General features: G+C 31.8%; 1 protein-coding gene across 1 annotated transcript in view; it reads right to left on the bottom strand.

Moving 5' to 3' along the window:
* Didum (dilute class unconventional myosin) overlaps positions 1-18,008 on the bottom strand; it is a 32,353-nt gene extending 14,345 nt beyond the window's left edge. The window contains exons 1-5 of the mRNA XM_064063411.1: positions 17,716-18,008; positions 10,518-10,845; positions 2,008-2,261; positions 1,497-1,955; positions 414-902 (exon numbers count right to left, since the gene is read on the bottom strand). Coding sequence (XP_063919481.1) covers positions 414-902; positions 1,497-1,955; positions 2,008-2,261; positions 10,518-10,845; positions 17,716-17,742 — 1,557 coding nt within the window. The 5' untranslated portion in view covers positions 17,743-18,008. The remainder of the gene's footprint in view (positions 1-413; positions 903-1,496; positions 1,956-2,007; positions 2,262-10,517; positions 10,846-17,715) is intronic.
* Between the last annotated feature and the right edge of the window lie 1,405 nt (positions 18,009-19,413).

Raw genomic sequence — 19,413 nt, 5'->3', positions numbered from 1 at the left:
ACCACACATAATGGATTCTGTCTATCCTTTTCCGGTGTTGAATTGAGTGGACGTTGAGTGGTTTGTCAATCTCGATCTTGCTTACTCGGTATCCCCGGGAAAACAAATTTTTTTCTATTTTTAGAAATATAATTAAATCAGAAAAAGCGCATAGTAATTTTCTTTATTAAACCGTAGATGAAAATCGTTTCATACATGAAGTGCGAATCACGTTCTCGTTGATAAAAATCCAATAAGTCAACGTTAATTAAATGAAGTACAAGTGAATCAATGACGGTTAGGATAAAATATCTTTGGAAGTTGTAGTTGGACATTTGTGTAACAAGTAAACAATTGCCGATCAAAATTTGTTCTTTTGACTATAGCATAGATTAACCACACAGAACTCCGCCCTTGTACTCTACACTACTTACCCTACACTCCTCATCAAGCAAATCTAAAATGCCCAATTTAGTTTCGATGAGATCGATGCACGGCTGATTGTCGTAGAAGTCGATCATTTTCCACTCAATCCCCTCCTTGATGTACTCCTCTTGCTCCAATTTGAATACATGTAAATTAAACTGCTGCTGGAGCTTCTCGTTGGCGTAATTGATACAAAATTGTTCGAATGAATTAATTTCGAAAGTTTCGAACCCGTAAATGTCAAGAACTCCAATGAACTTGTATCTAGGAACGTCCGATTCGAGTGCTTTGTTAATCACCAGCACGATCCAGTTGAAGAGTTCTGCATAAATGTGCTTGGCTAACGCATCCCTCGCTGCTTGAGCGTCCTCCACAGACATCGGTTTGAGGAAAACTTCCCTCATGGATACGATTTTACGTGTACACAACCACTGCCGCATATCCTCCAAGTCGATTTGGAGCAATTCTGCTAAAATTTTCAAATGCTTGTCTGTGTCCTGCATAGAAATCGATTTATTTACCAAAAGGTACCCCGATTTTGGCATCTGACGCACGAAATTTGCATTTCAAAATTAGGTCTTAATATTCAAATTCTCATTAATTTTTTTAACTTGCTGCATGGCATTCAGAAGTTTATAAAACTACAAGAGGAAGAGCGAATATTTACGACGTTTTACTGTATTATGTAGTTTCAATAAAATCTTATCGCTAATGGAAATTTCTGACAGGGGTGAACTGAGTCCCTCTGGAGCCGCTAGAAGAACAAATATAAAAACAAATTACGAAGTGTTTTCGTCATACGTTTCAAATAAAATCAGGAAATGTTTTTATATGGTTATTTTGTCTGGATGGCAATGACATTTAAGGTAAAGTAGCCGCTTAGTTGTAAAAAAAGCTATAGGAACGTTTGAAATAAAGTTTCGTTTGATTTCTTTTGAACGCAATAAGTAGATTTTAAGAGCGGCTTATACAGCCGAACTGAGCAACCGAGAATTACACTTTTTTTGCAATATGAAGAAAAATATAATGCAGACCAAATTTTAGAAGCGAATTTCGAGCCTCCGATTCCAGAGTGTAACAAGTATACTTACAGGAACACAACATCCCTCTTGATCCTGTTCGTTCTCAGTGGAGATTATCGACTCAACAAACTTGATGTTGCCTAAATGTAAAACCGAAGCTAAAATTTTAAACATGTCATTCAGCTCCGACTTCTTGAATCCCAGAAGATGCAACGCATTCACCGTCTCTGCGAAGGTCTCTAAATCATCCACGCCATCAACGCTGGGACTTTCTCCTTGATTCAAATAATAAAAATTATCTTGATGACTCAGATGGAGCTCAGGAAGCTGATCTCTCGCAGAACACAATTGGTAGAAAATATGATAATTTCGTTCATCCGGAGCCTGAAATACGACTCTCGACTTCTCAAGCAAGTAAGTTCTCATCGACGCTCCACTAATATGAAATTGCTTATTGAATTGAAGCTCGATGAACTTTCCAAACCTTGAACTGTTATCGTTCCTCGTCGTTTTCGCGTTACCTATTGCCTGCAAGGAACAAGTGCTAAAAACTGTAACGAATTTCATTTATCTTTATTACTTCCATGATAGGACTGCTGGCTAGTACTTTTTTTTCGATTTGGGTTTCCGTTGCGCTTCCGCCCACGGTGGCAAAGTACCGCATCGCGTATTTCGCCGAAACTGTTTTACCAGCCCCACTTTCACCAGATACTATTATGCTTTGGTCCCTTTGCTCTCTTTCTAGTTTGGTGTACGCTTCTTCGGCCACTGCGAATATGTGAGGATCTAGGTCACCCATCGCTTGACCTCTATAAGTTTGTATGGTGTCGACATCTAAAAGTCGCATTAATATTGGTCGCAGTGCGGTAATTAGAAGTGAAATGGTTACGGACCGGCGAGTTTAATCAAATAGGTTTAATACAACACAAAACTACGAGGGTCAACCGGAAAGTAAAATTCCATTTTAACTGAGCAATCGAGAGAGTTCAAACTGAATTTAATTCCTGATTACCCTCGGATTTCTTTATAGCTAGCTAGTTATTTTACCTGACAGCTTCAGGTAGGATTTAACCTAAACAAATTAAAAAAATATGTCACAGAAACATAGTAAAATAGTTTTCTGAATGCTTATTTGACGGGCTTCAAAGAGGTTTATTGTTAGTTCTTGCAGTATCAGGAACAAAATATTTTAATAGGTACACAATTCGGAAATGTTTTGATTTAGAAGATAGCACAAGTGATCTAAAGACATCCTGATCTAGTGTCATTTTTCATCGTAATAGTGGTAATACTTAAATGTCACTTTAATAGCGCAATAACAGTGCTACCAGTGGCACCAACTGAGATTTTCCCAACAAGATTACCATACAATTGTCCACAAAATTACTATACTATGTTTAGCACATTGATTTTCTCCCCAGTAAGACCAGTTTGGAGCCAAGAATTATTTTGCGCAACCTGTTGTGAATATTTAGTAAGACTCCACTAATAAATTTAAAAGGGCCTCTGCTGAGAAATGTTAACAAAGCTTTGAAAGTTAAAAAGCACAAGCAGCTTTTTCACTGTAATAAAGTCGGTTCATTCAAATATCTTCATAATGAGAGGCCTTTTCAGGCGGCAGTTTTCTTGCTTTTTAAGATATTTTGTTGCTGCTAATTGAGTAATAAGAAGTAAACGTTTTATAGCTGAAAAATACCCTTCATATCTCAAGAGCTTACAAAAAAATCCTTTGAAGTTTCACAAATAAAGATAAAAACGTTTCTGACGTCTATTCAAGATGAATACAAGCTTAAATTATCTGGTTTAATAGGTAAAAAACCGGTTGCTTCCACTAATTTGATGTCTCTCGTTACATCAAATGTGAAAATACAGTTTCAGTATAATTTTTTTCTTCACTAGATAAAAATTCAGGAATTTCAAACTTAAATAATGTTTGTCAACACTTATTGTGAAGGTTCCATGATTATTCTGAATAAAAATATATTCGTTTATTGTGAAGTCTAAACAAAACCAAAAATTTTGTCAAAATATGTGCATATACAGGGTGGTTCTTTTTTAATTTGATATGATTTCGAATGATAACAATTTTTGGCTCCTAATAGCATTTTTATAAAATATTTTCAATAGTGTCAGAGTAATTCTGAAAATTTTTAAAACTTACGTTTCAAAGCATAACATTCATATTTGGGAGCAGTTTATTGTACAACATCCTGTCTACCACATTTCAAACTAATAAATAACACCAGTTTTGACATTTAAAAACCATTTAAATTAATTTTTCATTTCGACACCTTACGCTATTTTGCTTTCTTTATTTTGTCAGGATATGGCCTGACTTACATAGATCGCCAGATGGAACACATTGACAGTTGCAAAAAGTTCGGTTAATTTTTTGAGTGATATTTTTATGCACCACTTCTGCGGTATTTCGGTAATATGATATTCGAGTTAAAATTTTCCTTTTATTATTAAACGGGGTGTTTGACTAAAACGTTAAGTACATACTGTCAATTTCATACATTACTGCACTGGATAGTCATTTATTGGAAATAGTTAAAATTGATTTACTATTAAATTTGCTGCACTGGCAATTTGCTGAATGAGTTTATTATCTTGATTGTTACTACTACAATTAATGCTACTGACTTCAATACCTGCAATGTAGGCGGGTAATTGCGGTGTACATGTTTAACTGTGCACGTTTTTCGATGTCGCTGAAGCACAATGCAAAGTAGGTGCGTTAACACCGACGTTCTTGTAAAAATTAAGAGGTCAGAGGTGTCGTTGGACAGAGAAATATGTTGCAAGGTAACTTATATCTCGATGGTTTGAAAATTTCTAAAATATTCTAACTTTTACACTTGTTATTAGTTTAAGTTCATTTATTATTTAAAAAAAATGTTGTTCAGGCAACCGTGAACATTCTAATTGTTACTGATTTACTAGTTTTTTATAACCTTAATGGGACAAGTCTACACTTGAAATATGCATGTTGTCAATCTAAAAGTAATTAATAATTATACACAAGACCCAACTAGAAAGCAAAAATGTGTCATACACCGCAAAACAAGGTTATTTGAGGTTCATAAATCCAACAATAAATTTGTACACAAGAAATTGAAAGGCTTACTTCAATTCAGTTCTTAAAAAGCAATAATGATTTACGTATTTAAGTAGTACATGCTGCTGCAACTTATAAGTACATTTACATTTAAATACCAAGTGTTTCAAGTTTCTTGTAACAGGTAATGGATCAATATTAATGGTATATCCACATGTGTTCTCAGAGTCGGATTTAATTCCTACAATATCTAACAATATATAATTATAACTCCCACGATAATAATTTAATAGTAATTATTATAATGTAGCGATGGTACACATAACTTATTTAAATGATTCCAATTTAATGGTTATTTAAATGATCGTTTAATAAATAATTGCCGGTTTGAGTTATTTTAAATCAATTCAATGAAAAATTAAAGTTATTACGATCATTCTTAAAGTAGTTCTTTTAATGTTATATAATTGTTCCAAAGGTATTCAGCTTAGTTAAATGGAAGTTAAGTATTAAGTAACACTTTGGTGTAGATTTTTTTCTATTTGTTGTAGAAAACTTTTTCTTCAAACACAAGTGGCTTTTAAACATATATTTTCTCTTGTGCACATTTTACGCATGATTCTCCAGCTTCTACGCTTATCGTGTTTATTATCTATGAGTCACTGCATATCGAAATTGTAGGTGTTATCATGAGATAATAACTGTAGATAACCACCAACTACTCTCTAAATTACACTACCTTCCTCAAAACAACCGGTCAGAACAGAAACTGTTTTTTTGATGACGATAATTATCCTAAGGATATGGTCAAATTGACGTAGTGATGACCACACAAGAAATAGTCTATTTTTTAAATTATCTTGTCAGTTTAAAATTAACAGGTCTCTTCTTCCTTTTCCGCTTGTCCTAAATCGTGGTCACAATTAACTGTAATGGGTGTCTTCTGCTAAACCCAGTTACCATTCTTTTCAGAATAATTTACACAGCAAATACCTTCATCAAAAAACCTTAACAATTCCTCGTTTCTCACAACTCATTCAGTGAATGTTTCCACGCGAATAACTTTCATTCTAGATTCTTAACATTTTCAGGATTATTATAGAAAGTAAAATCAACACAATAATACACATTTCATTGGGTCAATGGAGGTATGCGGTGATGTTTTAATGTCTCGGTGTTCTTTAGCTCGTGAAAGTGCTTTTTTGAATTATTCAGATTGGTATTAACCCGTTTTTGTCTCCGTCCCACGCTGAGTGTGCTTGTCACTCAAACTTAATTGAATGTTTGCAAATACTACAAATGAGTGAAACCAAATTGGATATTTTTAAGTTGATACGTATTCTGCCTATTGTACGCAAGATTAACGGTCGCCAATGTTACTATTTAACAAGTTTCATAATATGCAGAAGTACTGTTTAAGAATGAATAGTGGTTCCATTCTTTAAATTTCTGGCTGGGTAAGGCGAAAGTGTAATGAAGTTTTTCTCTGCCGGTTATATAAATTATTATCTTTTGAACAAATATCGCAACAAAAACGTTGTCCTTTCTCCTACACAATTTTATCTACTTTCCATTCCGTGAAAATTCTAAATTTAGTTTAATATCTATCTGTCTCTACTATAGAAACAATGATAACACTGATGTATTACATCACTTTTGGAGTGTAGGTTCATTCAGTTTTCACAAACTCTTCAAAAATGCATTCATTTTAAAATGGCGTGAAGCTATAGTGTTCATTATTAAATTGTTATCTTTTTCATTTTCTTCACTCGTCGTTATTTTCACATAAATGTCATATTTATACTTGATCGACGAGTTACAGATTGCACTAAAATCAAACAAAATCGTAAAACACAAAGTGCAACTTTAATATCGATTTTTATGAGTTAATACTACAATAAAGTGAGATTTAAATTCGGATAATAGATGACGCATTTAATTATTGATTTTTTTTTACTACTTACAAAAATGGTTTTTAAAGATTATATGCACCAATTTTTATGATAACCGGATGAAATATTACATAATATTTTCCGTCACCGCTAAAATAATCATAATACGAAGAGATGAAGTATAGCTATTAACCACAAATGTCTCATAAAAATTGAATGGCCGCTGATACTACAATTAAAACTTTCTAATGTTATCCATGTTTTTTATTAGCCATTGTCCTACCTTGTACTGTAACAAGACCTTCAATTATTCAATGTTTGTACAATCTGTGGGTGGTGTAGCGGTTGTTGTTTGACATTTAAACCAAATAAATATACTAAATGATAATACCGGGTGACTATTAATGATTATGATGTGTTTTTGTCAGGTTGGCAAGATATTTAAAATTTTATGATGGCACATCTGATTGTCAAAATGAATTTTAGAAGTTATCTCTCATGTTTGTAAGGCGCGCTCCTGTCAAAGGACATGTTAACATTGCTGACAGTAACTCAGAAGTACTAACACAAAAATTTGTTTCAATTTCTTTCAAAATTACAAAAAAAACACATGAAAACACTAGTTAAAAGTAAGTAACGAAATTGTTAGTAATTAATTGTATATTAATGTGTAAAATATCTAGAAATAAATATTAAATTCGAGTTTACATGATGATAAAAGTTAAAATCACTTCATACGTAAAAGGCCAAAAAACATCCACCCACATTAAGTGAACAATTAAGGATCTATGAAAATTTGATGAAAGACAGACTGACTAACTAATTAAATTGGTGGCATATTTAAAATTTTATGTTGGCATATCTGATCCTTAGAGTGAAATTTATAACATTAAGTTACTTGCCGTAATTTTCTCATCACGTTTGGTAGGTGCGCTCATTTCAAAATTGACAACTGGGAATTGACATACTAGCAGTGCTGCCAATAATCCAGAACTGCCAACACAAACATGTGCTTTAATCATTAATGTATAATTACCCATATATCAGTTATCTTTATGTATAAAGTCACAGTAAAAACTTGGTGACAAAGAAACGTCACTTATGATAAAAATTTCAGATTTGTTAATATGATAAAAATACCATAGTGTCACTTATAGGCAAATGAATGTATAAATCCACATATTAGATGGAGTCACCGTATATTTTTGATGTTTGTCAGGTTTGCATAATTATTTGTATGAGAAAATACCGGAAACATGAATTTGTACTGAAGAATAAGAAATTGTTTTCAATTTTGGAGGGCCAAAAAGAGAATTTTGATGTCACGACTCATCCATAAAGTGTCTAATCAATTTGAGACTAGTAGGAATTAACTAATAATTTTATCAGAAATACTCCTATAATACTCCTAATTAACTTCGTAATTTTGATTTGTTTTAATGAACTGCATGTCTAATAGACAATTAAATAATTATTTATTAATAATTTAATAGTAGTTTGCTAGAATACGATCTACAATGGCATTTTTTACTACTGGCAGATCTCATTTTTGATAATTTATATCGGAATTTTAAAGTGTCAATTAAATTCACATTACACTCAATTCTTCCATTTCGAAGTTTCATATTTTCAAAAACTTGGTTCATGGAAGTTTTAACCATTTGTTCCTAGTTCTTCAGAGCCTTCTTAACAACGTACTCGTATCATCGTGCATATCCGTCATTTTTTGATCATCCTGTATAATCTCAAAATAGGTCACATGTCACAAAAATATCACAAACGAAATCAATCTATGTATTTGCATTAGATACTCGTTGCTAAACATACTTTTTAATAGATTTTGAACTAAAATGGACGACATAGGAAGTGAGAGTTTTAATGTAATGATGTAAAATTGATAATTTATTACAAAATCAAAAATCCACCACTTGATTAATCCAGTTAAAAAAAAAAGGTGTGAGTATATATATACTGTAAATTTCAGAGCGTCTTGATACAGATTGTCAATTTGAAGTTTAAAACTGGAAAGAGACTGTTAAAATGAAACGAAATATTACCCTAAATTATTATTTCACGATAAAATAAATTACTAAAACGTTGTCAATTGTATTTTCAAAATATATACATACAGTGACTGTAAACTTGGTATTTGTAATTAGGGATCTAGCAAAACATTTACTTATAATAATTGTTAAAAATATCAGTAATGTAACTTGAGAATTGTTGTATTTACCTTTTGTTGCAACAAACTTTTATTTTTGTTATAAAAAGTAGTAATAAATAATCTTTTTGACATAAAATTTAATACTGTGTGATCAAAAATGACTTGAGTCTGTTGGCAGTACTTTTTAGTAAAAAATGTGAACTTTTCTTGCATTTATGTTGGCATAACGGACGTATTTGTGTGACAGTATATTTTGTATACATTGTGCAAAGTAAAAATGTCAACAAAATGTCAATCTTGACAGCTAACCGGAAATTATTCAAAACATCATGATACCAATTTCAACTAAAAATCCAAGATTGCCAACAGACTCAATCATTCTTGATCACGTTATAGTATACGAGTGACAAATGTGTCAAAAATGCATAAGATATTGTTTCAGAGCACGAATCCCAAAATTAAAATACGAGTCGTCATACAAGTTTTCTATCTTCTAGTCTTATACAATGCGTGTTTTCTACTATTTTTCTAATTCGCACCTTTTTTTCATTGTTGATTAAAAATAGGAATTTTTCAGATTTTCTTTTTTTGACGTTTATTTTATTTGTTATTTGACAGGGACATTTGTAATGACTACCAATCTTCAAAACATAGATTACACCAGTTTTTCTAGACGTAAGCATCGTATACAGTTGACGCACAATGAAAGGTCAAAATGTCCACAGTATAATAATTATGGGCTTGGAATTGTAAACGTGGATTTTAGTAATTTATTTAGTGACTATTCTGTCACTTGATATTCTGAGGTATCAAATCACACGGAGGTTAGTTGTTAAGATAAATTTTCAAGAACCCAAAAGAAAAGATATTGCGTACAAGCTCACTCAGTTCTCAATCTTAACTTATGGCAATTAACCCAAACTGTTGGCGAGAAAATAATTCTTGTCTGTGGAGCTTTAAAATTCAAATGTCAACTTTGGTGGCTGACAACCTAAGAAAGGTGGAATCACTGGTATTCCGTTATAAACATATTTTTTTTCGTAGTTTTTCATTGTACGTCGATTTTACTTTTTTATAAGTTTCAGCTTTTTTATTTCCAAATATTGTAAAAGTAAAATATTGAAAAAATGTACAATTATTTGCTCTAAACAAAAATACAATATGACACTAAAAAACTCTAAGGACTTGAATTACTCCTGGTTCAAATGCCACTGTTGTGCTGTCTTTTGCTACCACCATTAATTAAAGTCCATTTTACAGCCTTGTTAAATTAATCGCATTGCTATTTGTCGAATTTGATTTCACGATCGATTAATCATATGATTATTATACCTATCAGGTCTTACTCTTGCGAACAAACCAATTCCAAATTTATCACGAAATTCTGGAACTAGTGAGACTATTTTAAAAAATTACAAAAAGGAAACTTTCTATTGTTTCTGGTTTTGTTTATTAATTACAACAATAAGTAAAGAACAAGAACTACCTGTATATGCTTTAAGCAACTTGACCTATATTAAAGGAAAAACGTACTTCGAAAAAATGGTAAATCGACTTGCGACGAAAATGGGTTTACTTTAAAATCAATGGTTAGGATATAAAATGAAAATTATATAGAAAAAACTGGTTGATGTCAATACCGTCTTGCACAGAATCGAAACGTATTGTAATTTTACGTTCACATTTTTTTCCAAGTCGAGTTATTATGCAAATTTCAGACCAATAAACAGTTTCTAAACAAAGGTAGACAAACTAGTCGTCCTTTTAACACACAAATAAACTACATCGAGCTACTACTTACTATTTTTATATTTTATAGTGCAGACTTTAAATTAAAACCCGACTATATGCCGTCAAAGCATGGCAATTAAATTAAACATTTGACACGGTATTTCCATTATAATTTTAACACCTTCACGACGTAAAAAATATAAACTATCTGTACCTAACGGTACATTAATTTCTCCACTCACCATAAATAGGAAGATCATCGTAAGGATTAATGGCTACCAAAACAATTCCACAGTAGGTATAAATATACCTATTTTGACAAAATCGCACTTGTAAATTATACAAGACCGCTGGTTCATGTAGGTATGACAGTGAGGTAAGGTCATTCTCCCCTATTAAAATAGATGGATTTCGTAAATAAGGTAAGTCTTTTTCCGACTTGATGTTGAGGGTTTTTTTCTCGTTGTTTTCTGTAGTAATTTGTAACGTCGTTTTGTTTGTTTTGTAGTCTTCTTCGAGTTCGGCGGCCTCCCATACTTTTTCCGGATGAGGAATCCATACTTTTGCCCCCTAAACCAACAAAAACATAAAATTAGTCACCGCTTTATCTCGATTAATTATCTTATTCACACTTCGCATGAGTCAAGGTAAAACAAAATGTAGAGGTTTAGTGTGGATTAGTTTTATTTTCAAAAATCGATTGAAATTCCTGCACGATGAGATTACACAATGATTCATTCCATCCTTTAATGGGGCTTTGACACTAAACGGATGTACCAAGCTTTTATCTTTTAAAGCAATATATTTGATATTCCGCTGCAAAACGCATAAAACGTTCCGTTCAAACGGCAATAAAGTGGGTTAAACGCCAAATTAGAAAAACAAACACGCAGATTTTACGGCGATTTGTTGAACTTTACACGACTGGTTTCAGGACATCGTAACGGTACTGTAACGAATTGTGTGAACCGGACATCAATTTCGTTGCTTTCGTCATCGAAAATGCATGAAAGTAAAAAATATTCTCAAGATACCGCTATTTTCTAGTTGTATTTGTTTTTTGCAAAAGTCTCATGTTTGAGCCACTCCTGCGATAGGATCAACGTTACGTAAATAATGCAAAAAATGATTACATTCTGCATTGGTTTCCGTAGATGGAAGTTTTTTTGAACTGATCTCGATTCGTCTAGATCGTGTTCACCTTTCCAATGGCTTTCAGATGCCGGGCTTAAAAGTCGCTTGCACTCCCAACAATCCTGAATAACAATGTTAGGTGGAACTTTCACTCTCGGTTTCATTCTTTTATTGTGCTACAAATCAATTTTTACAGACGAAGTATATCGAGTCGATGGGAATTAATTTCTTATTATTAAGACATCAAGAGCTGCCTACGTTTACTTTCATCAAGACAAGATATGCATTATGTTGTAATTGCAATCGATAGAAAAATTGACGACACCTTTTATGTGCGGCCAAGGCCGAAATGTAACCTAATCTTTAATCTGCTGCTCAAGTGTCGGATTACTTTTTGTAAAAAATATGTTTATGTAAGCCGGATTGTTTGTGCACACACGACATTTTACAGTTTAACTTAGAAATTTTAAAATTATCGTTAACATGGCAAATCGCTAATCAAAAACGTCTGTCTATCCCCTGGTAACACTTGACGACGTCATCTGAAAATCTTTCAAATCTGCAAAATGTTATGGGTCCCCATTTGTGGTTTGTAAGTGATTGATTTATAATTTTTAGAATTGTTAAAAAAGTGTTCAAAAAATTAATAAACGAATCAGTTTATTTTATTGTTTTAAGCTACAAATCATTTTTTTAAGAAATTTAAAAAAATCGTGGAGATTCCTGGTGTCAGATTTTATAATTTACCTGAGAAACTGTTCAAAAAATCTCCACCAGTTACAACACCCTGAATTGTTAGCATCGACTTAAAAAAAAATTTACACTTTATTATTCTTGTTGTATTCAATTTTTCAAATTTTGTGTTTTCAGGAGGTACAAAATATATTATTTCTCTTGATTGGACCGCATAGAGAGCTCCACGGGGGTAAAATCTGGAAAGTTTGCAGGTAATTCGTCACTTTGAGTTTTTCGTTTTCCATGGTCTGCACAATCCAAGATAGAAAATAATGTATTTTTCCACCTTTTACAAGCGTGGACGATTTGAAAAATCGAAAAATCAAATCAAATATAAAACCTACGTCAAACATAGCAAGTTTTGAAGAAGTAAGACGCAATTATGTTTACACGCTAATTGGTCTTTGATGTTTGACTGATTGTGATTTAGATTAAGTATGTTTGTCGAACCTCAAAAACTCTACCAAACTTATTGGAAAAATATACCACTTTATTGAAAAATAAAAGATAATTGTCATTTCCGGAAAAACTTGATAACTTTCTAAGTAAGTATGTAAAGGTGTAATTTGGGTACTCATACTAAACTGACTCATCATTGTAGTTCCGTTTATAACCAACTTATAAACGGTGAAATATTAAATTGTGAACAACAATAAACCTCGAGCAATTAGTGGTACAAACGGTGTGCGATAAGGTATTGAAAACATAATTTTTATAGGCACCACTTATTGAGATTGTAACAGACCAACACATTTTCTTTTATGATTCGTCATCGTTTCATTTACTTAATTACAGAAACAAGATTAACTTTAGCGAAGGTTTTTTAATAGTCGTAGAGGCATTTTTGACAAGAAGTTTTATGTTCTACGTTTGCAACGCTGCTATAGTTATACCTTAATAACAAGCTTTGACGCAAAAACAAGGTAATTCCATGACTCAGCTGAGTATTTTTAAAAATAACGTTAATTAATGTAGAATTTGTTTTAAAAAAATACGAACCTTGAAATGAGAACTTGTGTTATATACACGACTGTGAGTTGTCAAAAATGTCAAAAATTAAGGAAGCAATATTTCTCGAACTGTTTTTAGTAATAAATTATGACGACTGACAAGCTTAAATTTTCAAATTTCAGACCTAAAACTATAGTAATGATGTCATAAAAATGAGGTACGCACTGGTTATTCCACTGAACTACTGAAAAAAAGAGAAAACTGTCTTGTGACTGTGGTTTTTGAAAAGATCAGAAGAATTAGAACTATAATGCCAAAACAATTATCTATGCAGAAGTACGATAAGATAAAAAAATTGATCCCTACTGATAATGGACACGTCGATCTGATAACTTTTGTTTTTATAGTCACTCTATTTTTGCTAATGCTTAATGCTGTTTTTCAAGGTGTTAGGTTAGCAAAGTAATTATTTGGTGGAAGTGGTAAACTAGGTTTTAATTTTTGAAATCAAACTTTGAAACTCATCAATATTGAATTTTGTTAGTCGTCCTGTATTTTTGATATATTTTTATATAATGACAAAAATAATGTAAACATACAAACTAGAAGAAGCCTTTTTTTCTCATTGTTTTTTAGGCGCGCTCATTTGAAAATTGACAACTCTGAACTGACATGTTAACATTGCTGCCAATAATACAGAACTGCCAACCCAAAAATTTGCTTCAATCATTAATAGTATTTGTACTTATACTCTAGTTATACCATACACATACTGACGTCAGGTTATACATCTACTTGAATTTTGTATAAAATTAAAGACACTCTTGTAAGTATGGTTTTAGAAGTAGTCGCAATAATACTTGCAGTATTTATATCATCCCACGTTCCATTGTTAGCAGTGAGAAATTCCATTGCAGTTTAATTTTGTTTTGAATTGCTCTATTGGCAAAAATTCCGTTTTCGTCAATATTCTATTAATATAATGTTTTGAGTAAAAGTTAATTAATTGCTCGCAAGTTGTAATCGTTCACACCACAATTCGATTTACCTACTTCTCAGAGAAAATAAATGAATCTGATTTAAATTGATTTTATATTGATTAGTCAATATTAAGTACATATTATGATATTATGAAATACTATCAAACGAAGCAGTCGAAAAACTTTTAAAAATTATACAAAATTGTTTACAGCAATTAAGAAAACGCCTATTTCTTAAAAATGGTAACTTTTTCAGCACATAGTATATGTGCAGGTTATTTGACGATCTGGGAAAACTATAATAGTGAAATAAATTCGACAAAATCTAAAACCAATATCATTCAAAAAACTATCGAAAAATGTATTTTCTACGTTAACTAGAACGTTTTTCTCTCTAAGTTTCCATAAATATATAAATTTATTAATGCATGAGAGTGTAAACATACATATTAAAATTATTAAAAGATTGATTGAAAAATACGCTCTGTTGCATACAGGACTGGTTAGACTTGAAAAGTAGGGTAAGTACTAAGTAAATTACTTAAACAATTTTGGCCTGATAATATTTAACTGTGCCGTAAATAAAAGCTGCTTATCCTAAAACATATAATTTATAATTTTCGAACCACATAAACAAAATTTGATAACATTGTGTTTTCTTCCACGGCAACACTTTTTTGCGAGTTTTGTTTTGTGATAACCTGTACAAAGTAAAAATCAGCAGCGTAAATAAAATCTTCGCAGGCATTGCGCCGAAATGAAATATATTTAAAGCAGATAACCAATGAGAAAAAAGGATTCTCAGCACATGGTCATACTTCGTAAAAAATAACGCAAAACGTTCCGAATATTATTTTGGGTGAATAGTTGTTATTTTGAGAATTTTTAGCTTTATAATTTCAAAGTTAAATTGTAAAAAGTTGTTATACAATTTAGATGTTACCAAAAAAACTACATACCTAGGGGAAAACTCAATTTACAACCTATTATAATATTTCCTTAGCTTACGCTTGGAAGTAAAAAACACAGTTACAGTTAATGATGTTTCAAGAAAGTGTATTAGAATGTGCAGTGGTGCAGAAATGGAAACATGTTTTCCTCATTAGTTTATTAATTTCCATAATTACTAAATCAATTACACTGATACATATTTTACATAATGTATTATTTTACATGTAAATACGTGGTAAAACTCGATCTAAAATTGATCTACTCTTCCTTTCTAAAAAATGGTGGCATCACACAAATATTGGTCCAGTAAATTTATTTTCACACAGTTTTTTTGTTCATCGTCTTTAAAAATTTAATGACAGTATGCGCTGTAGTTAAACACTTTCATTTTTCACAAGTGCATAAGTATTGAAGGTGTGATCTCAGAAACGGCTCATCTATATACTTGACGTTGTAATACAATTTGTTAGTGCTACTAAAATATTTTTTATGTTTCAGAACAGAAAGTGGTCTCCCGTTTCCGTCTGTCTGTCTGGTGTCTGTATCCATTTTTATTAGACAAGTAATCTCCGAAACTGTTGGACCGATTGTTCTCAAATTTTGCATCTATATTAGAAATATCATGTAGATGGTTAAGTACGATCCAAAATTTGGATAATCATCCCCATCAACAATTTGATGACGTCACTTCATTGAATCGTATCTTAAAATTATTTTAATGTTATATGCCGAATTTCGCTGTTTACTTTTTTTTCTTGCATTGTAATACGCTGCAACTACTTTTTTTCGTGCTGTGACTAGTATTATCCATGTTGATGACTTTATTATCAATTTGGAATGTGCAAAACTCGTCTTATAATAATAATGATAAAATAAGAATTATAATATTCAGATCATTTTGCTCGTTTGTGGTTTAATTCAAATCAAACTAATTTCTACGCGACATTTTTTCGATGTATAAACATAAATAAACACTCGAGAATGCTGCATATGTTTCATTGTACTTTACTAATTTTTAATAATGCATTTTGGTTATAAGCTATAATAAATAATAATAAATGTTACATTGTACAAAAAAAGTTGTAATTGTTAAACCAACATTTGACTTTTTATTGAAATTTTCTGTAGCGTTGCCACGTGTATTTTCGCGGTAATCTTAAAAATAGTATTTTACGTATAAAATGTAATATTCTATCGGAACACTGAAAATTCCATTGATTTTTAAATTTTTAAAACATATGTGGTGTCATATTTGACCCTGTCACATTTTTGGCACTGAAATTCTGTACACAACACACGACTAAAATAAAAAAAAAAAAAATAGTCTAGTCTACACTACAGTACTTCCTTCTTGACAACTTGACAATGATCATCATTTTTGGAGATTGTCTGCGTAGTACAATCGACACAGACGCACAGACAGTCGACAGACAAACGGAAACGGGAGACTTATTTTTTCATACTCTACAGATGCCGGACGGACTGACAATACTCTCTTAGTTTAGACTCGGGAAGTAAAAACTGGGCCACTTCCTTGAGAAATCGATCATTTTGTTCATTATTATCACGAAAGCTAACAATAACATGTTTAGAAATATATAATCTGCATGACTACTCATAAATGGTTTTATTTAAAAATAACTACAGATTATGGTGAAAAAACCAAACATTTAATTCAATTCTTTAAATTTACTTTATTTATTTAATCGAAAATATACACTTACATGCTTAATATATTTGAAGCACTCATAAACAAATATTTATGACAAGACAAACTACCAATCAAGCGTAAACTCAGTGAGTATTAAACTTGATCAAATTTTATTACAGTGATAATTAACAGAGCAATCGTATTTAATGGCTCTCTAAAATTTTTGTTCCGTACAAGTAATATTTTGCATTAATTAATTAATAAACCACACCATTCACTGCATGCCTCAGCAAATGCACGATTTGATCAGATAATACTCTCACTTTAAACCGTCAATCAGGAGAGGTTTAATCAGAGTGAATAAATGAGAATGAAAATTTCACATTCAACTTAACATTTAATCACTGAAAAAATTGTACTAATAAATATTTGCTTGTTACAACAAAAACGTATTTTACAAAACAACAACAAACTAGAATGCATTATCTAACAAGGTTATAGACGAAACTACTGATACGTGGTTATGGCCCCTTACAATTTACAACTTGCCTATGACTCAATTTTTTGTGAATTGTTTAAACTTGGAAACTTTAAATTTATACCCAACGCGAACCTTTCTAGCGTTTATTTAAATAAACTTGTAGGTAAATATGTAGGTTAACATAAAAACGATCAATAATTTAGTGCAACATTTACAACCGCATGTAGTTGCTGCACCTTTCATAACCTTGCTGTAAGGTTAATTATGGCAAATATTTATAAACACCGTAATAATTATTTTAAATAAAGCTATCGTAAATAAAAATATTTTTATTAGTTAATAAAAAATCGACGGTGCAATAAAACTAGAGGACCACAATGATAAAATAATAGTGACTGCGTGAAAAAGATCTAGTACCAGTATGCTACGGATCTGCGCCAAAATAAAAAGTCCCGGAACATTTAAAAGACCGGTTTTGGTCACGTTTGAGCGTTGAGCGCTGCTTGAGATTTCCTCACCCAAAAATCTTTTTTCCATTACAAAAAAGCACCAATTACCTTTGTGTAAAGCTCCAGGGTAGTCATCTTGAAGATTTACCACTAAATTGCACTACGTTAAAAAAATATTGCACAAAATAAACAACCGATTGGAGCCGCGTATTTCATGGAGGTAAGTAAACCTTATATCACTGCTCACTAACGAGTCCGGCACTAATTTACTAATAAGCCCAGATAATCATTTCACTTCTTTATCTTATCTCTCACGTCTGTCAGTTCGTATTAGCTTAAAAAAAATATTTGTTTGAAGGTAACAAAAGACACAACCTGCACCTACACGGCGCACCATGCGCACTAATCACTGCGTGGCGCATTGGATCACTAGGTGGCATGTGTAAAAGTATGGATTTGGCGCTCAAACGAGACGCTGCTGCCATCTCGTGGCCAGTGAAAGCTAGTCAGATACAGCAGGAGTGGGATCGACCGGAGCGCGGGACAGATTCCGGGGACGGGTGATAGAGGGCAATGGAGTGTGCACTGGAACCCGGAATAGCGATTCGGTTATATCCGGTTGTTTGGGTAAATTCGATTAATAATTATGGAATCTGAAATGGAAGCTTTGTGTAGGTTACAAGTGCTGCTTTAAAATTTATAAGATTTTGAAAGCTCCATGAATTGTTGATGGGTTTCGATGATCCATCAAGGACGTTCGTGGGGACGAATGGAAGTTCAATAAACCGTGGTCCAATGTAACAAAGAAAAATCGAAACGAGAAAAAAAGTTCTATTGTGTTCTTTGACTATTCAAATTGTGGAATGATAGTTGAACTCAGCAAGACAATTATTTATATTATTGTAAAGAATGATGTGTAAGGGTTGCATACAAACAAACAAACCTACGACTGAGAGGCGAGAGCTAGAATTAGGGTTAATAACTCTCAATATTACTATCATATTTTTAAAGAACTATCCTAAGTAATTGTTTTATGATGAACACTATGAGTTCTCTTTAAAGATAAAATGACTAATAAAAAAATTATATTAATATTTTTTAGGGGCCGCAAATATTGTTGACTTTACTTTGTAATGCAATAAAAAGTTTTTCCTAGGAACGACTATTTAGTTTTTTTGTTAGTTTTCGAGGCACAAATATTTTCGAAGTTTAAATCAAATCTTAGGTCCACACAAGGGCGAAATTGTTTGAGAAAGTTTCAGTATTCACAGCAAAAGTGAGTTTGTGTTATTTCGAAACATAATCGAAATATAAATATAATAAAAAAATCTACTTAGGCCATCACATCGATGTTAAAAGTCAAATTAAATTTCAGGAAGTATTTAAAATTCACCAATATTTTTTTATATATCTTTATAATAGACTAATTCCTCTGAACATAAAATAATTGGTTTACACGCCATGATCTCCAGTTCATGTTAAAAAACATTCCGGGAGTTTTAATGTCCTGTTAAAATTTAATGATTATGCAACCAACATTACTACAGCCAACAACTTACATTGTTTCAAAGATCTTGTTACAAAATATAAACATAAAGTTTAATTTTGTCAACAATGTTTGTGTTGCTGACACATTTTCCAACTCTATATTTAAAATAATCTAACCTAACCAGAAAAATTGAATAAATTAGTATGATTAGTTGCATAATAATCAATCAACACCTTATGTCTAAAGATTAAAAAAACTCTTGGTTAATACAACACAACACTTCTTTTTCGTTTATCAGAATTAATCAGATTTCAGTA

Source organism: Zophobas morio, unplaced genomic scaffold (genome assembly GCF_036711695.1).
Source record: "Zophobas morio isolate AGI-343-1 ecotype UQ-CSIRO unplaced genomic scaffold, CSIRO_AGI_Zmor_V1 ptg000023l, whole genome shotgun sequence".
Classification (NCBI taxonomy): Eukaryota; Metazoa; Arthropoda; class Insecta; order Coleoptera; family Tenebrionidae; genus Zophobas; species Zophobas morio.
Note: the sequence above shows the minus strand (reverse complement) of the source record. Positions and strands in the feature narration are given on the sequence as shown.